This window comes from Dromiciops gliroides, chromosome 4 (genome assembly GCF_019393635.1).
Source record: "Dromiciops gliroides isolate mDroGli1 chromosome 4, mDroGli1.pri, whole genome shotgun sequence".
Classification (NCBI taxonomy): Eukaryota; Metazoa; Chordata; class Mammalia; order Microbiotheria; family Microbiotheriidae; genus Dromiciops; species Dromiciops gliroides.
In genome coordinates, this window is record NC_057864.1 from 475,607,261 (window position 1) to 475,629,743 (window position 22,483).

At 47.1% G+C, this 22,483-nt stretch overlaps 1 protein-coding gene across 2 annotated transcripts in view; it reads right to left on the reverse strand.

Moving 5' to 3' along the window:
- Window positions 1–982: 982 nt before the first annotated feature.
- The window catches only part of LAT2 (linker for activation of T cells family member 2), a 49,902-nt gene continuing 28,401 nt past the window's right edge, over window positions 983–22,483 (reverse strand). Inside the window, exons 4-13 of one of the 2 annotated variants that reach the window (XM_044000087.1) lie at window positions 22,146–22,189; window positions 21,545–21,602; window positions 20,548–20,585; window positions 15,363–15,398; window positions 10,966–10,996; window positions 8,473–8,528; window positions 6,286–6,345; window positions 5,733–5,804; window positions 3,725–3,813; window positions 983–2,841 (exon numbers count right to left, since the gene is read on the reverse strand). In XM_044000087.1, coding sequence (XP_043856022.1) covers window positions 3,749–3,813; window positions 5,733–5,804; window positions 6,286–6,345; window positions 8,473–8,528; window positions 10,966–10,996; window positions 15,363–15,398; window positions 20,548–20,585; window positions 21,545–21,602; window positions 22,146–22,189 — 460 coding nt within the window. In that variant the 3' untranslated portion in view covers window positions 983–2,841; window positions 3,725–3,748. The remainder of the gene's footprint in view (window positions 2,842–3,724; window positions 3,814–5,732; window positions 5,805–6,285; window positions 6,346–8,472; window positions 8,529–10,965; window positions 10,997–15,362; window positions 15,399–20,547; window positions 20,586–21,544; window positions 21,603–22,145; window positions 22,190–22,483) is intronic. The other variant, XM_044000088.1, reaches the window with a different exon arrangement.

Below are 22,483 nucleotides of genomic sequence, written 5' to 3' on the forward strand. Positions count from 1 at the left end.
TGTGTGCATACACACACTTATATGTATATCTGTAGTATCTGATGTGATAACATTTGTAAAAGATAATACTTTTCGGGGCAGCTAGGTGGCACAGTGGATAGAGCACTGGCCCTGGAGTCAGGAGGACCTGAGTTCAAATCCAACCTCAGACACTTTACACTTACTAGCTGTGTGACCCCAGGCAAGTCACTTAACCCCAATTGCCTCACCAAAAAAAAAAAAAAAAGTACTTTTCAAGTGCTTGTTATGTAGTAGCCAGCATTCATATAGCATCTACCATGTGTCAGGCACCCCCCCCAACAGTATTTTATTTTTTCCAATTACATGTAAAGATAGTTTTCAACATTCATTTTTGTAAGATTTTGAGTTCCAAATGTTTTTCCTTCCTTTTTCCCCTCCCTAAGACAGCAAGGAATCTGATATTGGTTATGCATTACAATCATGTTAAATAAATTTCCATATTAGTCATGATATGAAAGAAGAATAAGAACAAAGGGAAAAACCAAGAGAAAGAAAACAAAAAACAAGAAAGTAAAAATAGTCTGCCTCAATCTGCATTCACAGTTCTTTTTCTGGACGTGGAGAGCATTTCCTATCATGAGTCTTTTGGAATTGTCTTCAATCATTGTATTGTTGAGAAGAGTCAAGTCTATCACAGTTGATCATCTCACAATGTTGTTGATACTGTGTACGATGTTCTCCTGGTTCTGCTCATTTCACTCAGCATCAGTTCATGTAAGTCCTTCCAGGTTTCTCTGAAATCTGCCTGCTCATCATTTCTTATTTCACAATAATATTCCATCACATCCATATATCACCACCTCTTCAGCCATTTCCCAATTGATGGGCATCCCCTCAATTTCTAAATCTTTGCCACCACAAAAAGAGCTACTATAAATATTTTTGTACATGTGGGTCCTTTTCCCTTTTTTGGATGTCTTTGGGATACAGACCTAGTAGTGGTATAGCTGGATCAAAGGATATGCATAGTTTTGGGCACAGTTCCAAATTGCTCTCCAGAATGGTTGGATCAGTTCACAACTCCACCAACAATGCATTAGTGTTCCAACTTTCTCACATCTCCAATATTTATAATTTTTGAGGAATTGTTTTAGCCAGAGTGCGTGCTAAGGCTGGGAGGGCTGGTGATCTCTGTCAGTGGAGGGGAGGTTCCCACACCCACAAAATCCTGGATTCCTGGAATAACAAATCTGTCTATGAATGGAGCAAAAGCCTGACTGTACCCAGTGAAACAAAGGAAATTATTGCTTAGCACCCAAACCATTTATTGTGAGAGTTTAGTCTGGGGGAGAGGGAACATTAAGGCATAGCATCTTCTGTCCCTAGTTGTGGCTTTTCCAATTCAAACTCTTCCCACTGGGCCTCAGTTTCCCCTTCTGTAAAATGGGATGTTTTCCTCCTTTAAGAAGGTCCCTGCTAACCAACTTTGTACTCCTGTGGTTGATTTGTCCAGTGGCCCTTACATTACATTCTGCCGGCCTTTTCTTCCAGCAAGCTTCACCCCACTGCAAACCCAGCCTGAGAAGGGGTGCTCCTCACCATAGCCCCACCCACTCTTGGTGCCCCCAGACCCCCTCCTGCCAAACAAAGGGAGAGTTAAAGGATGCCTTTTCTGGTTTCATTTCTCGGTTCCTCCAAGAGCAACAGGGATCGTGTCCAGTCCCCCATCTGTGGGACTTCTGGACATCAGCTCAAGGGATCATGGTATATTTTGTGCTATCCCCAAAGGGGCCATGGAGCGATGGGAAGTGCAGCGGACCAGCCATCACCAAGCCTGGGCTCTGGTTCCAGCCTTCTCCCTGGCACTTCAGAGAAGTAAAATGAGAGGACAGAGGTGGAGGATCAATGACCATCTATTGCTGCCTGCCCCCCAGGAGACCACAGTGCCCCAGGGCCTCACACAGGGGGCTTGGCACGCCTGACGTCCCTGATAAACACTGATTGCCAAAAGTCACCTGGGTTACCAGGCATGAGTAGCTGTGCCAGGATTTGAACCTGGGATCTCAGAGGCCAGTCAGCCTGTCTGAAGAGTCGGCAGACCAACACGGGGCAAAAAGAGAACCGATACTTTGATCACAGTTAATATATTAGAGATTATATGAATGTAATGCTCTGTGAGGGACAAAACCTCGAGGTCATTTACAAGATAAAATACAGACTCTCCTACATAAATAACAACACCAAGAAGAAGCTCCGCCCCCTGGACGCAGACCCCAGGGACCCAAGAAGGGTCTCACAGGATGGTCGAATCATAAATTCAGAGCTAGAAATGATCTCAGAAGAAGCCTTTTGGTCCACTCGCCCCCATTTTACAGATGGGAAAACTGATTCCTGGTGATTTTAAGAGACCTGCCCAAAAGCAGGTAGGTAAGTAAGCAACAGGCCCCTTGACTACAAATCTAAGGGTGCCTTTCACTATACCACGGACACAGCTTCTTTCTAACAGGTAGCAAGCCAGACAGAACCTCGGGCAATGAGAGACTGGCCCTTTGGCCCTAGGAGGGGGAGACATCAGGAATTCCGTGGTCCTCGGAGCCTCCCCAGCCTGTCGAGGCTGAATTTCCAGGAGAGTTGGACCATAGGTCCTTCCCACACCAGAAGCCGAGTGTCTTGGGGCCGCCATATGCCAGTCTCAGGGACCAAATGTTGGGCTTCACTTTGACCAACTGGAGCCACTCCAGGGGGAGGGGGGGAGGGGTAGTGACCCGTGGGCGAGTTTAGGGGGCAAATCCTTCCACGGAGAGTTGGCTTGGACGGGATGCAGTAGGGCAGATCTTCCACGAGTGGCCATAGCTTCCTTCTGCTCCTCACCCTGGCTACCTTCAACCAAGAGGAAAGACAGATGCACTCAGTGAGGAAACACAAAGGTGAAATGTTGGGCATTCCCACTGGAGTTACAGAGCAGCCTGCACCCGGGGTGATACACCAAGGAGGTCAATGGACATTCTTGGACAAAAAATCCCAGAAGCATTGCTTGCCTTTAAAAAAAACAAAAACAGAAGCAAAAACCTGTGACTGACGAGTGATGGGGGGCTAGCCAAACAGATTATCAAAAAAAGACTATTTTGGGGGACAGCTGGGTGGTGCAGTGGATAGAGCACCGGCCCTGGAGTCAGGAGTACCTGAGTTCAAATCTGGCCTCAGACACTTAACACTTACTAGCTGTGTGACCCTGGGCAAGTCACTTAACCCCAGTTGCCTCACCAAAAAAAAAAAAAAAGACTTTTTCTGAACCAAATCTGTGATGTCATAGGTAAGGGGAACACCCACTATAGAAATTCCCTCTACCAGTGTAGCCCCTGCCTTGTACTTTATGGCCTTAGTGCATTGCCTGGGGGCACTGAGCGTGTAAGTAACTAGTCCGAGGTCACACAGTCCATATATGACAAATATGAAGAATGCAAAGATGGGAAGATATAATAATAATATCTAGCATTTACATAACACTTTAAGCGTAACACTTTGCAAAGTTCTTTATACATGTGGAATAAAGAAGGCAGGACCAGTAGAATAATGTAACATTGGATTACAACTGTGTAAACAGTAGAATTGAGGCAGGCAGAAGGAGTTTCTGCACCAAGAGGGCCACACCAGCGGCATCACAAACATCTCTCCCTCCCCCAAACATCTGACTCACAGGAGTGATGTGAGAGAAGCCTGTCAGAAACCCTCCAGGTCACGGGAATGGGAGCAGGGTTATTACCTCTCACAACCTCCTTTTACTTTCTTACTGCATGACACCCACTTCTCCATTCACATAATCCGGCTCACTGGAGTTGTCCTCTGAAGTTCCTGTAGGAGACGGGAGATCCAGGTTGAGACCTTGCCGTACCAGCCCACCCTGCTCTGGTTTGTAATCCCATCTAGCCATGAGAGGGGGGCGCAGCTAGGTGGCGCCATAGTGCACTGAGTGCAGGGATCCGGCTTCAGCCATTTGCTAGCTGTGTGGCCTTGGGCAAGTCACCTAACCCTGCTTGTTTCAGATTCCTCATCTTCAAATGATCAGGAGAAGAGAATGGAAAACTACTCCAGTATCTCTGCCAAGAAAACCCCAAAATGGGGTCACAGAGAGTGACACGACAAACAAGTGAATGACAACAACGGCCTTGAGAGGAGATGGCTTCAGGGGTGTCCCTGGAGATTCTGGTCCTTAAGGCAGTGAAAAAGCCAAAAGGGGGTGTCTCTCTGCCCTTTCCAAGTCATAGGATAAAACAAAACAAAACAAAAACCTCCCCACAAGCTTCCTACAAGTAGAGGCTGTGTGGGCAACTTTTACACTAGCTTTGTAAACATTCCATCGTTCCCCCACCTGCTTTGTGCCCCTGCTGCTTCATGCCTGCAGTGCCCACTTTCCTTCCCTTCTCTTCAAAACTGCAGTTTCCTTTAACTTAGCACCTTCCACCTTTGGAGGGCTTTCCTGACCCCTCCTCAAATTACCTTCATACCTGGCCTGAGTCCCTCCTTAATAGACCATAAGATCCCTTCAGGCAGGCATGGCTTTGGTTTCGTCTGTGTGCCTGGCACCCAGTAGGCTTATTCTTCTTCTTTTTTTTTTTTTTGCAGGGCAATGGGGGTTAAGTGACTTGCCCAGGGTCACACAGCTAGTAAGTGTCAAGTGTCTGAGGCTGGATTTGAACTCAGGTCCTCCTGAATCCAGGGCCAGTGCTTTATCCACTGTGCCACCTAGCTGCCCCCCCAGTAGGCTTCTAATAAATACTTGTTGAGTTACATTGAATCATATTAGTGGGAGACGGGAAGGAGGAGAGGAGGTGATGATAGGTTCCCTTGCTCTCACCTCTGCCTCTTAGGGGCTACCTCCTATGGGAGGCCTTCCTTGATCCCCGCCAGCTACCAGTTCCCTTCTCCCCCCAGATTTATTCGCTATGTGTTTATATGTGTGGATGTTATCTTTCTGACTAGCATGTAGGCTCCTTTAGGGCAGGGACTGTTTGATTTATGTCTCTATATCTCTAGCACATATTAGGGGATCAATCAATGTGTACTAAAATAAATAAATAAATGTGTACTGATTGATTGGGATTCCAGCTTGCTCTCCATTGCCTCCAGTCCTTTCCCCACACAGACCATGCTTTGTTGCCGAATCTTCAACAACTCGTTCCTGTTGAAAGGATTTAGCTGAAGTGGAAATCAGGTGAAGAGGCAGGATATTTTGGAGTCTTGATTTTGTTGTTATTGTTTAGTTAATTAGTCATGTCTGATTCTTTGTGACCCCATTTCTTGACAAAGATACTGGAGTGGGGGCAGCTAGGTGGTGCAGTGGATAAAGCACCAGCCCGGGATTCAGGAGGACCTGAGTTCAAATCTGGCCTCAGACACTTGACACTTACTAGCTGTGTGACCTTGGGCAAGTCACTTAACCCTCACTGCCCCGCCTCCCCCCCCCCCCAAAAAAAAGATACTGGAATGGTTTGTCACTTTCTTCTCTGGCTCATTTTACAGATGAGGAAACTGAGACCAACAGGGCGAAGTGACTTGCCCAGGGTCACACAGCTAGTAAGTGTTTGAAGTCATATTTGAATTCAGGTCCTCCCGACTCCAGCCAGGCCCAGTGCTCTATCCACTGTACCACCTAGCTGCCCCTGTTAGGGCCTGTAAAGATCATTCTCCAGAGTGGAAGGGAGCCAGGGCCAGAGCCCCATCACTGGGCCCCTCTTGCTCTGGCCCCCAAATACCAAGTCTAGGACACGTACTTGCCATCTTTACTGACTGTCTCCACTGCTCAATGGATGCTGAGTTCTGATAATCCTCCAGTTCCTCGTCAGCTAAAGGACAAAGCAGAGAGGGGGTGACAGGAGGAAGCCGAGTCACTGCGTGGCACCCACCCCTTCCCCGAGTTTAGCATCCACGGCCCCCAAGCTCCCTCCATCTGAGGACCAGCCTGGATGGATTCAGAGGGATTCTTCACCTCAAGCAGAGAGGCTACAGGGATGCAGAGCGGTGATGCCAACAACGACGGAGGGGAGGAAGCAAAGACTGCCTACGTTTACACAGTGCTTCAGGGTTCTCAATGCCCTTTGCCTATATTTTCTCATTTAACCATTCTGGGCCTCAGTTTCCTCAACTGTAAAATGAGGTCATTCTAGCTGACCCCTGTGGTCCCTACCGGCTCTAGACCCATGTGTGAGCCCCTGAAGGGCGATCGTTGCCCAGCCGACCTCAAGAATAAAACCTTCGCGTCAGCCATGCCCTATACCCAGCTTGGGATCCCAGCTTCCATCCTGGTCAATGGCTTCTTGCCCTTACCTTCTTCCTCCATGGGTTTGCAGATCAAAATATTCTCGTAGGAAACGGTATCATCGTCATCTGCACGAGAAGGCAGAGGAAAGACGGTGAGGATGGGTGATTTGGAAGAGGGCTGGGTCTTTGTCCCTGTCTTTGCCATCTTCTCTCCTCCTCTCACGTTTCATTTCCCCTCCTCCAAGCCTGCCTCCTCCAGATGCCTCCCCTGATTACCCCTCCTCCCCCAGTCCTCCAAAGTCTCTGTGTCCGCTATGCGCATGGTCCTGCTTAGCACTACACTTCTCACATCAGTCACCATACCAGGCATTAGGACTACAAAGATCGACCTGAAATCCACCCCGCCCCCATATCTTCCTGGGAGAGACAAGTAACCTATGGGTAAAGCCAGCACAGACACAAAAGGGAAGCTGGGTAATTTGGGAAGGGACAGAGGGAAGATCAGGAGGGCTTCTCAGAGAAGGTGTAATAGTTGAGCCACGATGGAAACCAGGCATTCCGAGGGGCACAGGCGAGTTCTTTCCAGGTATGGGTGGGAGATGGTGTCCTGGGGGCAGAACACTGCCAAGATTAACGGAAAATTGGAGCATGCCCAGAAGGGGCATGACTAGACCAGGGTAGAGTCTAGAAGCCAAGTCAATGAAACATAGGCTTGGGAAAACTAGGTTACCAAAGGGTGAGTTGAAGGAACCGGGGCTGGTTAGGCTTGAGGAGAATTAGGGAGAACACAGTAGTTGTGTGCCAATATTTGAGGGGCTGTCACCTGGAAGACATCTTTACATGGAAGCCCAACGGACATGTCCAACATGGAATTCATTACTTTTCTTTATATTTTGGAGGCAATCGGGGTTAAGTGACTTGCCTAGGGTCACACAGCTATTAAGTGTCTGAGGCAGTGCCAGTGCTCTATCCATTGTGCTAACTAGCTGCTCTGAATTCATGACTTTTCCCACCACCACCACCATCCAACCCTCCTCCAAACAGCATATTTCTGCCAAGACCATGACCATCTTCCCGGTCATCCCGGTGCCCAACGTCAGTTACCCATGACTCCTTCCCCATTTCCAATCTGTTGCCAAGTTTTGCGACGCCATCTCCAAAGCATCCATCCCCTCTCCCCTCCTTTACACAGCCTTCATCCTACTTCAGACCCTCACCCTCTCTCTCCTGCCCTATTTTGCCAGCCTCCTCATTAGTCTCCCTACTTCCAGACTCTCCCCCTCTCCAATCCCTCCTCTTCACAGCCACCAAATCAATTGTCTTTTTAAAAAGCTTTTAGAACAGAATATTTATGTCAAAGATTTAATAGCAAATACTCCCATACATCAAATACAGTCTTTCTTAGAGTGTTAACTCCTTGAGGGCAGGGATTCATTTGCTTTTCTCTTTATATCCTCAGCCCTTAGTAGAGGGTCTGGTATACAGTAGGGGATTAATAAATGCTGCTCGATTGCACTACCTACCTTACAAGGTAGCTGTGAGAATAGCATTTGTAAACCTTAGGTGCTACAGAAACACGAATCACTCATTATCATCAGTGGAGGGACTTTCGGGGCCTCTTTTCTCCCCTAAGATGGCACTCACACGCCGTTTGCATCAACCCTCTCTTGATTTCTCCCAACCTTGTATTTAACCATTTTGTAAATATCTGTATTTATCACCTTCATATTTATGTTGTATATATTTTCATGTGTATTCATTGTCTCCCTCATTAGGATAAGGATTCTTTTCTTTAAATTATTCTATTCTTGGGGGACAGCTAGGTGGTGCAGTGGATAAAACACTGGCCCTAGATTCAGGAGGACCTGAGTTCAAATGCGACCTCACACACTTGACACTTAACTAGCTGTGTGACCCTGGACAAGTCACTTAACCCTCATTGCCCTGCAAAAAAAAAAAAAAATCTATTCTTTGTATTCACATCCCCAGAACCTAGCAGCATCTGGTATACAGTAGGTGCTTAATAAATATCTCGTTCATTAATTGATTCATCAATCTGGCTCTCACTAGTCCAGCCTCCTCCTTCTCACCCATACCTGGCCATTCCCACCTTGATGTCTGGAATTTCTTTCCCCATCTCTTTTGCCTTTTGAAATCCCAACGTCCTTCGAGGTCTAGCTTAAAAGTCCCTGGTCCAGTGATTCCCCTCCCCCACATTGTCTAGCTCATGTCCACATCTGGAGTCCTCCCTACCTTTCGGTGGCCTCTGGAACTGCCCAAAGTTGTAATAATCTGTCACAATGGGATCTCTGGAGGAGGGAAAAAATACCCATAGAGACCCACGTAAAAGATGCTGCCCTTCAGGAGCAATCATCCTTGGAGTCACCCTTCCCTGCTGAGGTGTGAGACTGGTGGGAGGGAGGTCAAGGTCAGCCTATCAGGACATCCTTGGCCCCCAGCTCAGAGTTGTTTTTGTTTAAATGCGGTTGCTATTCGAGGTTGTTTGTCTTGCCTCCCGCCCCAGCCCCACCCCTCCCACAATGTATATGATGTCAGTAATTTCCATCAGCTCAAAGGGCAACTTTTAATTTTATTTTTATTTTTTTTTCTATTTCTAACCACAGCTGATGAAAACAGGGTTATTCTCTCCTGGTTCACTGCTTGGGGGCTTGGACTCAGCAAGCTACCTTGGACAACAGCCTCCTGCACCCACCACCCCCAGTGTAGGTTACAAAACCTAAATCATCTGATTTCAAAGATAGAAGGGACCTCAGAAGGGAAGAGAGATGAAGATGGAGAAGAATGGAAAATGGACAGACATCCATGAAGGAAGGAGAGCCAGAGGCAACAATATACAAAATGATATCTATGTTTGGGCAGACGGAAAGAACAACCACATAAACATTTTAAAAATAAATATTGTGAAATTATAAAGAACAAGGTTAGCCTCAAGAAGAGAGGCAGACTGGGAGGGCGTGGGCTGGGAATGAGGGGCACACATGTGTGGAACATGGCAGAGACTGTCAGGTTTTTTCCATGCATCACATGTTTCTACTGAGGTTTTTTTTTCCCTCTCCTCTTTTTCTTTTCTTTTCTTTTTTTTTAAATGATATACTCCAATAAATGGGAGGAGGAAGAAGGAAGGGGGCAGGGCTACAGCTAAGGATGTAGAAACAAAAGACATCACTAAAAATCTATTTTACAATTACTAAGCAAAGATTAGATTGTAGAGGAGCTCCAGAGTTAAATAGACCTTAGGAGTTAATTTAGTCCAATCTTCTCGTTTTTACAGATGAGGAACAACCTGGCACAGCCAGAAGGATGCTAGCTTTGGAGGCAAAGGGACTGAGAGTGGAATTCCCTTCCTGCCACATGCCACCTGTGTGACCTTGGGCAAGTCACTTGATTTCTTTGGGCCTCAGTTTCCTCATCTGTAAAATGAGGCAGTTGGAACAGATATCCTCTGAGGTCCCCCTTTCAGGTCTAGATCCATGAGCTAATAGTCCCTGGGGGCAGGTGATGTTTCCCCATAACACTCGGGGTTCCCTGAGAGAAGGGGCTGTTTCCTCAATTCAGCTAGAGCAGGGAATCTTAACCTGGAGCCAGGGAACATAGATAGATAGATAGATAGATAGATAGATAGATAGATAGATAGATAGATAGATAGATAGATAGATAGATAGATAGATAGATAGATAGATAGATAGATAGATAGATAGATAGATAGATAGATAGATGGATGGATGGATAGATAGATAGATGGATAGATGGATGGATGGATGGATGGATGGATGGATAGATAGATAGATAGATAGAGAGAGAGAGAGAGAGAGATAGATAGATAGACAGAGAGATGGATAGAGAGATAGAGAGAGATGGATAGATAGAGAGATGGATAGAGAGATAGAGAGATGATAGAGAGAAAGATGATGGAGAGATGGATGGATGGTGGATAGATAGATAAATGGATCGATGGATGATAGAGAGAGAGATAGATGATAGAGAGATAGATAGAGAGAAAGAGATGGATAGAGAGAGAGATGATAGAGAGAAAGATGATGGAGAGATGGATGGATGGTGGATAGATAAATGGATAGATGGATGGATGATAGATAGATAGATAAGTAGATAGATTTAATTGGATTTCAATATTGGTTTCCTCATCTTATGAATTTTCTTTTATGGATTTACAAGCAGGATTCTGAGGAGCCCATGGGTTTCAGCAGCCCTTCCAAGGGGTCAGTGTCACCAAGATGATGTTAAGAACCTCTGGACTAGAGGCTCCCTCAAGGAAAGGACTGCGTCTCCCCTACTAGAACAGGGATCTTCCCAAAGGCAGGGGACTTCTGCTCACTCCCTGCTCCTCAGTACCTTGCCTGGGCTCTGTCCTCTGGAGTCCACTGGACAGCCTGCCTGGAATTCCTCCCTCTCTTACAAATTCAATATACTTTGCATTTGCTTATCTACATGTTTTCTTTCCTCCCCCATTATATGAGAGGTTTTGAGCCTCTTTGGAGGGCTTGGAAGGCAGGTGGAACAGAAGTACACACATCAGTCCCGTGACATAAACCCTCGATGATTCAGAGAGGGTTTAGATCTGGGCTGTTCCCCCCATAGTCACCTCCTCCCTGTTTCTCTAAGCAGGGCCCCTCTGTCCCCGCCCCCTCCCCATTACCCCACCCCTGTATGTTATAAGGAAAAAGCCAACATAGGGGAGGTCCCAAGATAGGGCAAAAATCAGCTTACACATAGGCTGGCTCTGACTCTCTTCTGCTTCCTGAAAGGACAAGGATCTGATTAGAAAATTAGGATCAATCTCCAAATGCCCCCTTCTAATCTTTATCGATCTCTCGAGAGCCGGCTGCAGAGCCAGGAAGAGCCGAGTTCAAAGCCTGTCTCTGACACACGCTGGCTCTGGGACCATGAGCAAGTCGCTCGGGGTTCTCAGCAACTCCCTCCCACAATATGTTTCAGAGGGGGCGCTAACCTGCAAAGACAGGAGTTTCCTCACCTGGGAATTCCCCACACCATCAAAATCACAAGTCTAGTCCCTATCCCTAACCCATGTTTTTCATCACCTTTGTTTGTCAATATATCTTTCCCTCTCCCTTATCTAGTCAGTCAGTCATTAACAAGTTATATATACACATATATATATGTATATATAGAGAGAGAGACAGAGACACAGACACAGAGAGAGAGCTTTAAGGTTTGCAATATGCTTTACTTATATTATCTCATTTGATCCTTACAACAACCCTGAGAGTTAGGTGCTATCATTATCCCTTTTTACAGGTGAGGAAACCAAGACAAACAGACTTGCCTAGGGTCACTCCGCTGGCAAGTGTCTGGGGATTGGAACTCAGGTCTTTCTGACTCCAGGTAGCACTCTACTGCCATCTAGAAGCAGTTCAATAAAATTACATTGACACAATCTGCCAGTGTATTTATGCAGTGTTACATACTCATAGTCCCCCACCTCTGCAAAGAAGGGACAGTTGGATTTTCTTCTCCTTTCTTTCGGACACAAGCTTAGGCATTGTAATTACATAGCATTTAATTTGGTAAAACCCTCTTTTAATCATATGACTACCCTGCTCAAAAAACTTCAGTGGCTCTCTCTCTGTGGGCTAGGGAATCTAGCCAACTCCTCCTTCCCCCATTTTACAGAAGAGGAAATTGAGATCCAGAGAGTTTAAGGAATTTCCCACTGCTGATTAAGTGTCAAGTCTCTTAGATTATGAGCTTTGCTGTTAGATTGTGAGCTCTTTGAGGGCAGGGACTATTTTTTGACTCTGTATCCCCAACACTTAGCACAGTGCCTGGCATATAGTAAGTGCTTAATTAATGTTTACTGAAAGAGAATTTGAACTCAGATCTTTCTGACTACAAGTCTACTACATCACACTTTCTCTCAGATCCTCCTACTTGGCATTCAAGACCTTTTGCAACTTATCCCCAACCCAACCTTTCCATCCTCCTCTCCTACTACTTCCATTCACAGACCCACCATTGCTTCCCACCAGACAGGTCCTAACATGTTATGCTCATCCCTAAACCTAAGCTATTCCCCCTCTCCTCCAGAATTCTAGACCTACTTCTCTCTTTTCTTTTCTTTTTTTTTTTTTGGGGGGGGGGGGGCAATGAGGGTTAAGTGAATTGCCCAGGGTCACACAGGTAGTAAGTGTCAAGTGTCTGAGGTCGGATTTGAACTCAGGTCCTCCTGAATCCAGGGCTGGTGTTTTATCCACTGCGCCACCTAGCTGCCCCCGACCTACTTCTCTCAATAGAACCAACCAGTCTCAACATTCTATGACTATGAGCTCCTGTTCATCCTTGAAGATCCCCAGCTCTGGGAGACAATGTTTCGAAAGTGCACTGATTCTGGCGCGTCAAGAGTGGTCTCCCTATGAGAGGTCAAAGGGCAGGAGGAATCCATCTCGACTCTCCAGGTAACCCACGATCAGATTCTAGATCTGGAGCTAAAACGGACCTCAGGGGCCAGCCTGACTAATCACCCTGGAGGCATCTGCTTCCCTCAGTTGGGAGTGCACCCTGTGAGCAGCTACTTCTAAATCTAGTTCATGAGTCCCACCAGCGTGCTGCCCATTAACAATCGGATGAGCAAACTGAGGTCGCATAACTAGCAAGTGTCTGTAACTGGATTTGAACCTAGGTCTTCCCAACTCCAGGCCCCGTGGGCTATCTACACCATGCTGCTGCTCATTTAGTCAGAGGATACTAAAGGCTGCCAGGTGTTGTCCTGACAAAGAAAGGTACACTGTCTTCTCATCCTTCATTGCCAGCCTCGTTAAACATCGCTCCACAGTGGAGTCAGACTGGCCTTCTTGCTGCTCTGAAGTGTGAGCCGGTAAAAGCCATTTTGACCAGTTTGGTTCTAGACTTCAAGATTCTTTTATGTTACTGCCCAACTAGCCTGGAGACCAGGCATTGCCCCCTCCCCAGCTGATTGCTTGCTGTGGCACAGAATTGTTTCCTGGGTCCCTTCCCATCATTCTTCATTCCTTATTGGTCAACTCAGAAAACACCCTGATATCAGTGGTCCAGACTGCCCTCCTGCTTGGCCCGTGGGGGACAGGACCGTCTCCTGTTTGTGCCCCATCAGATCTTGGCTAATATTCCAGGTGAGTTTGAGCCCTGAGTTGCCTTGGGGGCTGGAATTGGAGTGAGCTTGCCCGTGGAGCTGGGGGGTTTGGGGAGATGGAGCTGCCTTGTACCGTCCTCCATTCCAACAATCCCCCTGACGTCCCACTGTGGAGGAGTCTCTCCCTCCCCTTCTGTGCTGCCTTCACACATGGCTCTCAATGTTCCCATCTCCGTGGCTTTTGTCTGGTTGTTCCCCATGCCCAGAGTGCTCTCTCACCTCTGCCCTTGCCAAGTATCCTTTCCTATCCCCTTCCCCCTTGGGGTTATTTCGTGTATCTAAGTGCTCTTCCTCCTCATTGGAAATTACACTTCTCCCTTCCACATCATGAGGATTAGGGGTACAGCATCCCCTTCATCTGGAAAATCCACATAAAACTTCTCCACCCTCCCTTTGTCCCAGAGAAGTCTGGGTTTTTTTTTTCCTTTCTGGGGTTATAAAATTTGGGTTATTTGATCATAGGCTGGCCTTCATCTCCAGCTTCCACAAAACTCCCCCCAAATTCCCATTTAATTTCTTATGCCAACCCACTATATATCAAAACCAAAGTGGGGAGAGTCACAATGTGGAAGGGACTGTAACCTCCTTGAGGGGAGGGGTCATCTGATTTTATCTGTGTCCTCAGTACGTGGCCCATTATCTGGAATACTGTTGGAGCTTAATAAATGCTTGTTTATTTGATAATCATGCTGTCATTTAATGAATCATGTCTCCATGTGGTCATTGTAATTTAATTAGTTGTGGTTGAGCAACTCCCAAGACTTGTAAAATATTTCCACCACTGTCTACTTCTGGTCATTCCCATAGGGATACATGGCCAGGCCAGAGGGAACCTGCGGACCCTTATTAGGAAACATGTCGTCTTGTTCAAGAAGGGGGATCTCTTAGGGATGTAGGTGGCGCTGTCGGCGCTGCTGCTGTTTAATAGAAGACAAAGGCAGGTTTGGGAGGTGACCATGTGGTTAGGAAGACCTCACCTATGAAGGTACGGCCAACATGGGACTCACTTAGATTAACTAGGCTTACTGTGTGCCAGGCACCCTGCTAAGTGTTGTAGCTACAAAGTAGAGGCCCTGCCCTCAGGGAGTTAGTTTACTATCGAAAAGCTCTAATCTATTTGTTATGAGGGTTTTATTTTTCTTTCTTGTTCAGTGAAGGAGGGCAAGAAAGAGAAAACAAATGCTTATTAATTGGAAGCATAATATGAAGGAAGGTTTTTTTAATTAAAAAAAAGGAGATAGTGTATATCTTAGGCAAGTCCCTTAGCTTCTGGGGCCCTGGTTTCTTATCTGGAAAACGAGGAGGTTAAACCTGATGACCTTTAGGGTCCTTTGCATCTTTCGATTTGAGATCCAGGTTCAAATCTCAGCTGTTACTTACTACTTGTGTGGCATTGGTTAAGTCACTCTCCGTCCACAGGCCTTGATTTCCTCATCTGCAAAATGAGGCCTCCTGAGACTCCCTTCAGGCTCTGGAGTCACGCTCCTGTCGGCCGTGTGTGCGGTAAACGCTACAGGTACCCACATACTCATTTTATAGGTGAGGAAACCAAGGCTCCAAGGAGTGGTGTAACGTGTCCGTTAGGACACAGCTGCCTCACCTGGAGAGGTCTTTTAAGCTGGATCACCATCTATTCCCACCCACCCATTTCACATTTATAATAAACTGAGGGGGGCAGCTAGGTGGCGCAGTGGATAGAGCAGCGGCCCTGGAGTCAGGAATACCGGAGTTCAAATCCGGCCTCAGACACTTAACACTTACTAGCTGTGTGACCCTGGGCAAGTCACTTAACCCCAATTGCCTCACTAAAAAAAAAAATATAATAAAATAAAAAAATATAATAAACTGAGGCCCGGTTAGGGAGAAGTGGGGAAGCGGCACAGCCAGGATTTGAATCCCAGTCCTCAGGCCGTTTGCACTGGACCACACAGGAAGGCGCTTTCTTCCCCGAGTAGGCTTTCCGGCAGGGCTGACTTACCTTTCCAGAGGTTCTGATACCTGGGGTTGTCAGGATCTGAAAGAAACCCAAAGGGATCGCTATAGGTCTAACACTGCCTGGTCCCAGGTGCGTGGAGCCTTAGCCTCAATGGATTCCAGACTCCCTGGGTGCCCATGAGAGGTTCCAGGCCCTGGCCGCCCAAGGGGGATCGCTCAGGGGGCCTTGGCCAACTCATCCCGAGCTGGAAGAGCAGCGCTGCCTTCTTCAGGGGGATAATTCGTGGGAGAAGCAAAGCCAGACCCCTCCCTCAAGCCCCCTCCCCCCAGGCAGAGCCAACCTCACCCACACTGCTGCCCTGCTCTCATCAGCCCCAGGGTGGCCAAAGGCTGGGTCCGCCTCACTCTTCCCCTCACTGCCCTGCGGCCCCGGCTTCCTTTCTGGGCTGACAGCTGTCTAGGACCCATGAGGGTCCCCCTGTGCCTGACATCCCCCTGATGGGGACAGGGCTTTTTCAGCACCAGGGCGGGCTCATGCTTTGAATACCAACTCTCCTGAGGGAGTGAGCCTCATTCACATGGAGGCCCATTGAAAGGGTGGAGAGCAGGGCCTTTGATGTCTGCAGTGGCAGGGTTGGAGGAGACAACTTCCAGGGAGACTTCTGAGGACAGGAGAAAGAACTCCAGCTTCAGAGTCAGAGAAACCGGGTTCAGATCCTGCTTCTGATCACACCACCTGTGTGACCTTGGGCAAATCGCCTAACCTCTCTGTGCCTCAGTTTCCTCATCTGTAAAATGAAGGGGTTGGAGTCAATGACCTCTGAGGTCCCTTCTAGCTCTAAGTCTATGGTTCCTCCCAATTCTGAAATTCCACAATTCTTTTTTTTTTTTTTTGGTGAGGCAATTGGGGTTAAGTGACTTGCCCAGGGTCACACAGCTGGTAAGTGTTAAGTGTCTGAGGCCAGATTTGAACTCAGGTATTCCTGACTCCAGGGCCAGTTCTCTATCCACTGCACCATCTAGCTGCCCCCACAATTCTTAAAAATAGGAATTCTTAACCCAAGGGTCCATAAACTTGTGTTTTATATATATATATATATATACACATATATATGTATATGTGTGTATGTGTATGTGTATGTATATGTATATATACACACATATATGTGTGGCTTCCTTTATAATCCTATGTAATTTGTTTTAGGAGTTCTGGGAACTCATGAGTAGGTCCATGGATTCTGAAAAGGGGTCAGGAGCCCTACTTCTAAAAGTGTAGGGGGCATAGTGGATAAAGCACTGGCCCTGGCTTCAGGAGGACCTGAGTTCAAATCCAGCCTCAGACACTTGACACTTACTAGCTGTGTGACCCTGGGCAAGTCACATAACCATTGCCTGGCCAAAAAAAAAAAAAAGTGTGGGAGGGAGTGTTGGGGGGAAGGGAACCATCAGCCAACATGGGGAGGAAAAGACCAGGGAAGGGGGAGACTGGGTGGGGTCTTCAGGGCTTCAGAATTCCATAAAAAAACGACAGCAGGGGCAGCGAGGTGGCGCAGTGGATAGAGCACCGGCCCTGGATTCAGGAGGACCTGAGTTCAAATCCGACCTCAGACACTTAACACTCACTAGCTGTGTGACCCTGGGCAAGTCACTTAACCCCAATTGCCCAGCAAAAAACAAAAACAAAAACAAAAAAAAACCCCGACAGCATCTGGTGAGATGAATGGGGGCGCAGGGTGCAGTTTGAGGAAGAGACTTGGCAATATTCACAATGGATTCATCACCAGAAAGGATTCATCACCAACCTGTGACTTTCTTTTTTGTTTGTTTGTTTTTGTTGTTGTTTTTTTAGTGAGGCAATTGGGGTTAAGTGACTTGCCCAGGGTCACACAGCTAGTAAGTGTTAAGTGTCTGAGGCTGGATTTGAACTCAGGTACTCCTGACTCCAGGGCCAGTGCTCTATCCACTGCACCACCTAGCTGCCCCAACCTGTGACTTTTAATAAGAGACAAAGGTTTCCTCTTAGGACCCAGCAGACTATCTCTCCTGAGGAGGGAATGGAGGAGAGGGACTTTGGGAAAGCAACAGAAAGTTGGGAATACAAGCTGGGCAAAGAGGGGTCTTTGTCCCAGTGAAAAGGTCTCTGGGCCGCACAGTTTAGAGACCCACTATCCTAGCCAAGCTGGGGCCTCTGAGCAGGTCCTAGTTTTGACTTCCTTCTGGGGGCCCTGATGGACCCTCAGTCCAGTCTGGGGCAGCAATGTGGCACAGTGCATAGAGTTCAGGGCCTGGAGTCAGAAAGACCTGAATTCAAATCCCACCTCAGACACTACTAGCTATTCAAGCCTGGGCAAGTCAAGCAACCTTTGTCTGCTTCAGTTTCTTCATTTGTAACAAGGGGACACTCATAACCACTTACCTCCCAGGGTCGTGGTGAAGATTAAATGAGATAATATTTGTAAAGAACTTAGCACACGGTACACACGATGTAAATGTGGGCTATTATTATCTTGATAGAGTGGCTCTCTCCCTGCATCCTCCTTAGTAGGGTTAGGGTAGCAGCCAGGCTAGGGCTACTGAGCAGGAATCTTTGGTGGGGGCCCTGTCTGATCTTAATCGGGTTTGCTCTGTGCCCTCTTACTTCACATGCTTACTTGTGGCCCAAGAGACAATCTCCACTTAGCTGTGGCCACAGCAGGGCTCTGCCCAGGTTAGGGTTTCAGGCCTTTGGTCTAGAAAGGTTTGAGGGTCACAGTTACTCACAATATACCACCTACACAAGGGATTTAAGGCTCTCCTAAAGGCATCTCCTCTCAACTCTACCACCCCCACCTTCAATTCTCTCCTCCACCAAGCCTGAAATTCCACCATTCATTCCATCCATTCCCTTGGCTCCTGGAAATCTGCACTGTAGGAGGGTAGGGCCAGGGATAGCAAAGGAAAAAACACTACTAGAAAGAACAGGAATAAATAGAGCTTTCCTTAAAATGATAAGTAGTTTCATCTAATATCTAAAACTAAGAGCAAGAATTATCTGTAATCAGAATGAGATAGAAGCCTTTCCAATAAGATCAGGCATGAAACAAGCATGCCCATGATCACCATTATTACTTAATATTGTACTAGAAATGCTAGCTATAGCATAGAACATAGACAAGAAAGAGAAATGGAAGAGATAAGCACGGTCAATGAGGAAACAAAATGATCACCTTTTGCAGATGATGTGCTAGTGTCTTTAGAGACCCCCTAGAGAATCAAGTGAAAAACGGACATCATTAACAACCCTATCAAAGTTGCAGGATGTAAAATAAACTCACATAAATCATCAGCATTTCTATATTAGACCAACGAAACCCATCAGGAAGAGATGCACAGAGAAAGACAGTAAAAAAAAAAAATACTGGGGAGTCTACTTGCCAAGACATACACAGGAACCATGTGAACACAATTCCAGAATTCTTAGTATAAAGAGAGATCTAGGGGCAGCTAGGTGGCGCAGTGGAAAGAGCACCAGCCTGGGAGTCAGGAGGACCTGAGTTCAAATCCGACCTCAGACACTTAACACTTACTAGCTGTGTGACCCTGGGCAAGTCACTTAACCCCAATTGCTTCACTTAAAAAAAACAAACAAAAACAAACAAACAACAACAACAAAAAAGATCTAAATAATTGGAGAAATATTCATTGCTCATAAGTAGGTCAAGCCAATATAATAAATAACCCTGGTTCCTTCAACTCAGTTCAAATGGATACAACTCAGGGACCTTGGCTCTGTCTATCAAGTCCTACTGTCCAAAGATAATAGGAGTAATGATGATGATGATGGAGAAGATGAAGATGGTAATGATAGCATTCATGTGCTTTACTGATACTATCTATTCTATTTGATGTGAATAGCAACCATGGGAGGTAGGTGCTGTTATTAGTATCCCCATTTTGCAAGCAGTAGTTAAGGGACTTGCCCAGGGTCATACCACTAGTGAGACCCTAAGGAAGGACTCCAATGCACATATTCCTCATTTCCAACCATTTTTTATACTTCCAGGACATCTCCCAACCATGCTGTTTGCTCTCAAACCATAATCCCCACCCTCTTCTTTGTTTTTTGGGTTGTTTATTTTTTATTTTTTTGTTTTTTTGTTTTGTTTTGTTTTTACAGAGCAATGAGAGTTAAGTGACTTCCCCAGGGTCACATAGCTAGTAAGTGTCAAGTGTCTGAGGCTGGATTTGAACTCAGGTCCTCCTGAATCCAGGGCTGGTGTTTTATCCACTGTGCCACCTAGCTGCCCCTCCACACCCTCTTCTTACTGAAAACACGGACTTCATTCCTGGGAATAACCCTGGGCTCTGATAGATAAGCTTTTACCTCATCTGGCCCAGATCCAGGCCTCCACCTTAATTCCTAATCTTCTAACTCTATCTTGAGCCCTCAGACTCATTCCAGATTCCCTTTCTTCTTCTATTTGAATAGAAGTTCTGTGAAGACAGGGACCGCTTTGCTTGTTTGTATTTGTATCTGCTTAGCACCTGGCAATAAATGCTCCGGCTACCTGTCTGTCCATCTGTCCATCTATCTAACACTCTAGTATTATTGTTATTATATTACAAGATTTAGAGTGGGGAGGGATCTTAGAGGCCATCTAAAGTCCAACTCAGAGACCAACCTTCTCATTTTTACAGATGAAGAAAGTGAGGGAGGCAGCCAGGTGGTGCAGTGGATAGAGCATTGACCCTGGAATCAGGAGACCCAAGTTCAAATCTGGCCTCAGACACTTGATACTTACTAGCTGTGCAACCCTGGGCAAGTCACTTCACCCTGATTACCTCCACACACCAAAAAAAAAAAAAAAGCAGGGGGGGGGGAGGAAGAAATAGAGACCCATAGAGCTCTACAGCATTGTAGATTTAGAATTGGAAGGGACTTTAGATGCTATCTCATCCAAATCTCTCATTTTACAGATGAGGCAACTGAGGCTCGGGTTGGTTAAGTGACTGGCACACAGTCACATCTGTAGGTTCCCCATCCTCACTAAGGACACTTCTTGGTGGATCCAGGCTCTGAATTCCCAACACAGGCCCCTCTTCACCCCCAGATGGCTCTGGGCTTTCCACTGTCCTCTGGCCTCTCCAGGCCTCCCACCCTCTGGGAATGACCCTGGGCTGCCCATCCTTTGGGGCTGGTCTTAGGCAGGTTGGAGGTCTGGGGAAGGGAAGGGAAGTCACACACTCACCTTCCGCACCAGCAGTAGAGTACAGCCATTTGTCCTTCCTGCAAACAAGGACATCCCAGTTCATGCCTCTGTAGCATCAGGGTATTTGAAAGACCAGGCAGACAAAGAGGAAGCGCCATAGGTGGCTAAACCCTGCACAGACACCACGGCACGAGGGGGGCCCAAAGGAGGAGGACCAGCTCTCAACATGGAGGGTGAGCAGGTGAACATTTTAAACAGGTATGGGCCACAGAGTGATGGACAGAGAAGATCCTGTTCATTGAGTCATGCCTTGGCAAGTCTGAGCCTCCCTGAGCCTCAGTTTCCTTCTCTGTAACATGTAACTATGATTCAGGATCAAGGATCGGCTAAGAAGTGCTGGGTCAATTCATTCATTCACTCATGAATTCATTCATTCACAAACTCCATTAATAATCCCTGGAGACCATTCATTCAGTAAACATTTCCTAAGCTCTTGTTAAATGCAAAATACTGTGCTGGGTGCTAGTAGATTGAGGGTGGGGGGAAATCCAATCTAGGAGAGGAAGTGCTAGCGATAAATACCAACAACAACAACAACAATAACTAGCGACATTTATATAGCTCTTTAAGGTGCAAAGCTCTGTATGTACATCCTTGATCTAATTTAAGATTTGGACTCAGAAGCCTTGGGTTCAAATCCTGCCCATCCCACTTATTTCTACGGAACTTTGGCCAAGTCACTTAACCTTTACGGGCCTCAGTTCCCCCTTCTGTACGGTGAAGCCTCTGATGTCCATGATCCTTTCATCTCATGTTCCTTTCAGAGAAGACGATTGCACAGTAACTGTCATCAATACCAGGGGGAGGGAGGGGGACCCACCACGTACTCCAGGCAATCAGAGGAGGGAGTGACCACTCCCTGAATGGGTGACCAAGGACAGCTCCAAGGAGTGGACATAGGAGCCAGGGCCATGGACTTCACATTTTTTAGAGTGACATTAAAGGTACAGGAAGCCACAGGCTGCCTCTGTCCTACCTTGTCTCAGGGCACTGAACGGTGGAATAGTCAGCCACCTCTGGGACCATGCCTGCTACTGTTTGGAAGGACAGAACAAGAGAGGCCAAGGTTAGTTAGCAAGTCATGGGGCAGCCCCTCTCGACCTCAGCTCGGGTCCTTCTCAGAAGACCGGATGGCAGTCCCTGTCTAGACAACCGTGTTGTTCTACTGAGTTTGTCATTTTCAGACCAACCCTCCCTGAGAACCACAACGGTGTCGTCTCAGAAAAAGAATTTGTGCTCGGGGCTTTACAACTCCCCTCTGAAGTCCAGGACATCATCACCCTCGGGGGATCACAGCCACGGAGGGCCTAAGGTCCGTGTTGCCCCTCTAGAGCCTAGGAAGCCAGCGTGGCTAAAGCCACACCAGAAAGATGGGGCCATCTCCAGCTTCTTCCTCCCTTGGTGACCCCAGTGGTTACACCAAACACGAAGAGATGAGTCACAGCACCCAAGTTCAAGCTGGCTCTCCCCTTCCTTCAACCACCGTCCCCCTCCCCCCTCCACACCCAACCCTGCACCCCAAGACACCTCCCACCGACCTCCTGCCATCAGCCAGGCTCCTTCCTCTGTGTACTTACTAGAAAAGGTCCGGGCAACTGCAAAACTGTGTCGTCCTTCATCCCTGAAAAACACATGGGAGAAGTTGATGAGCAGGCGTGAAAGAAAAGGCAATGGGGAGAGTGAAGACCAGGGATGAAGCCAGTCAGAGGGAGGGGAAGATCCTGGGGAAGGGACTGGGAGTAGAGGAGAAATGGCTGGAGAGAAAGGACAGAGAAGAGGGACAGAAAGAAAAGAGAGAACAGATGAATGGAGAGGAAGGTCAGAAGTGAGAGACACAGCAGACAGAGAGGGGTGATGATGGATGGGAAACAGGGAAAGAAGGGGATGGGTGGAGAGGAAGGACTGGGAAGAGGAA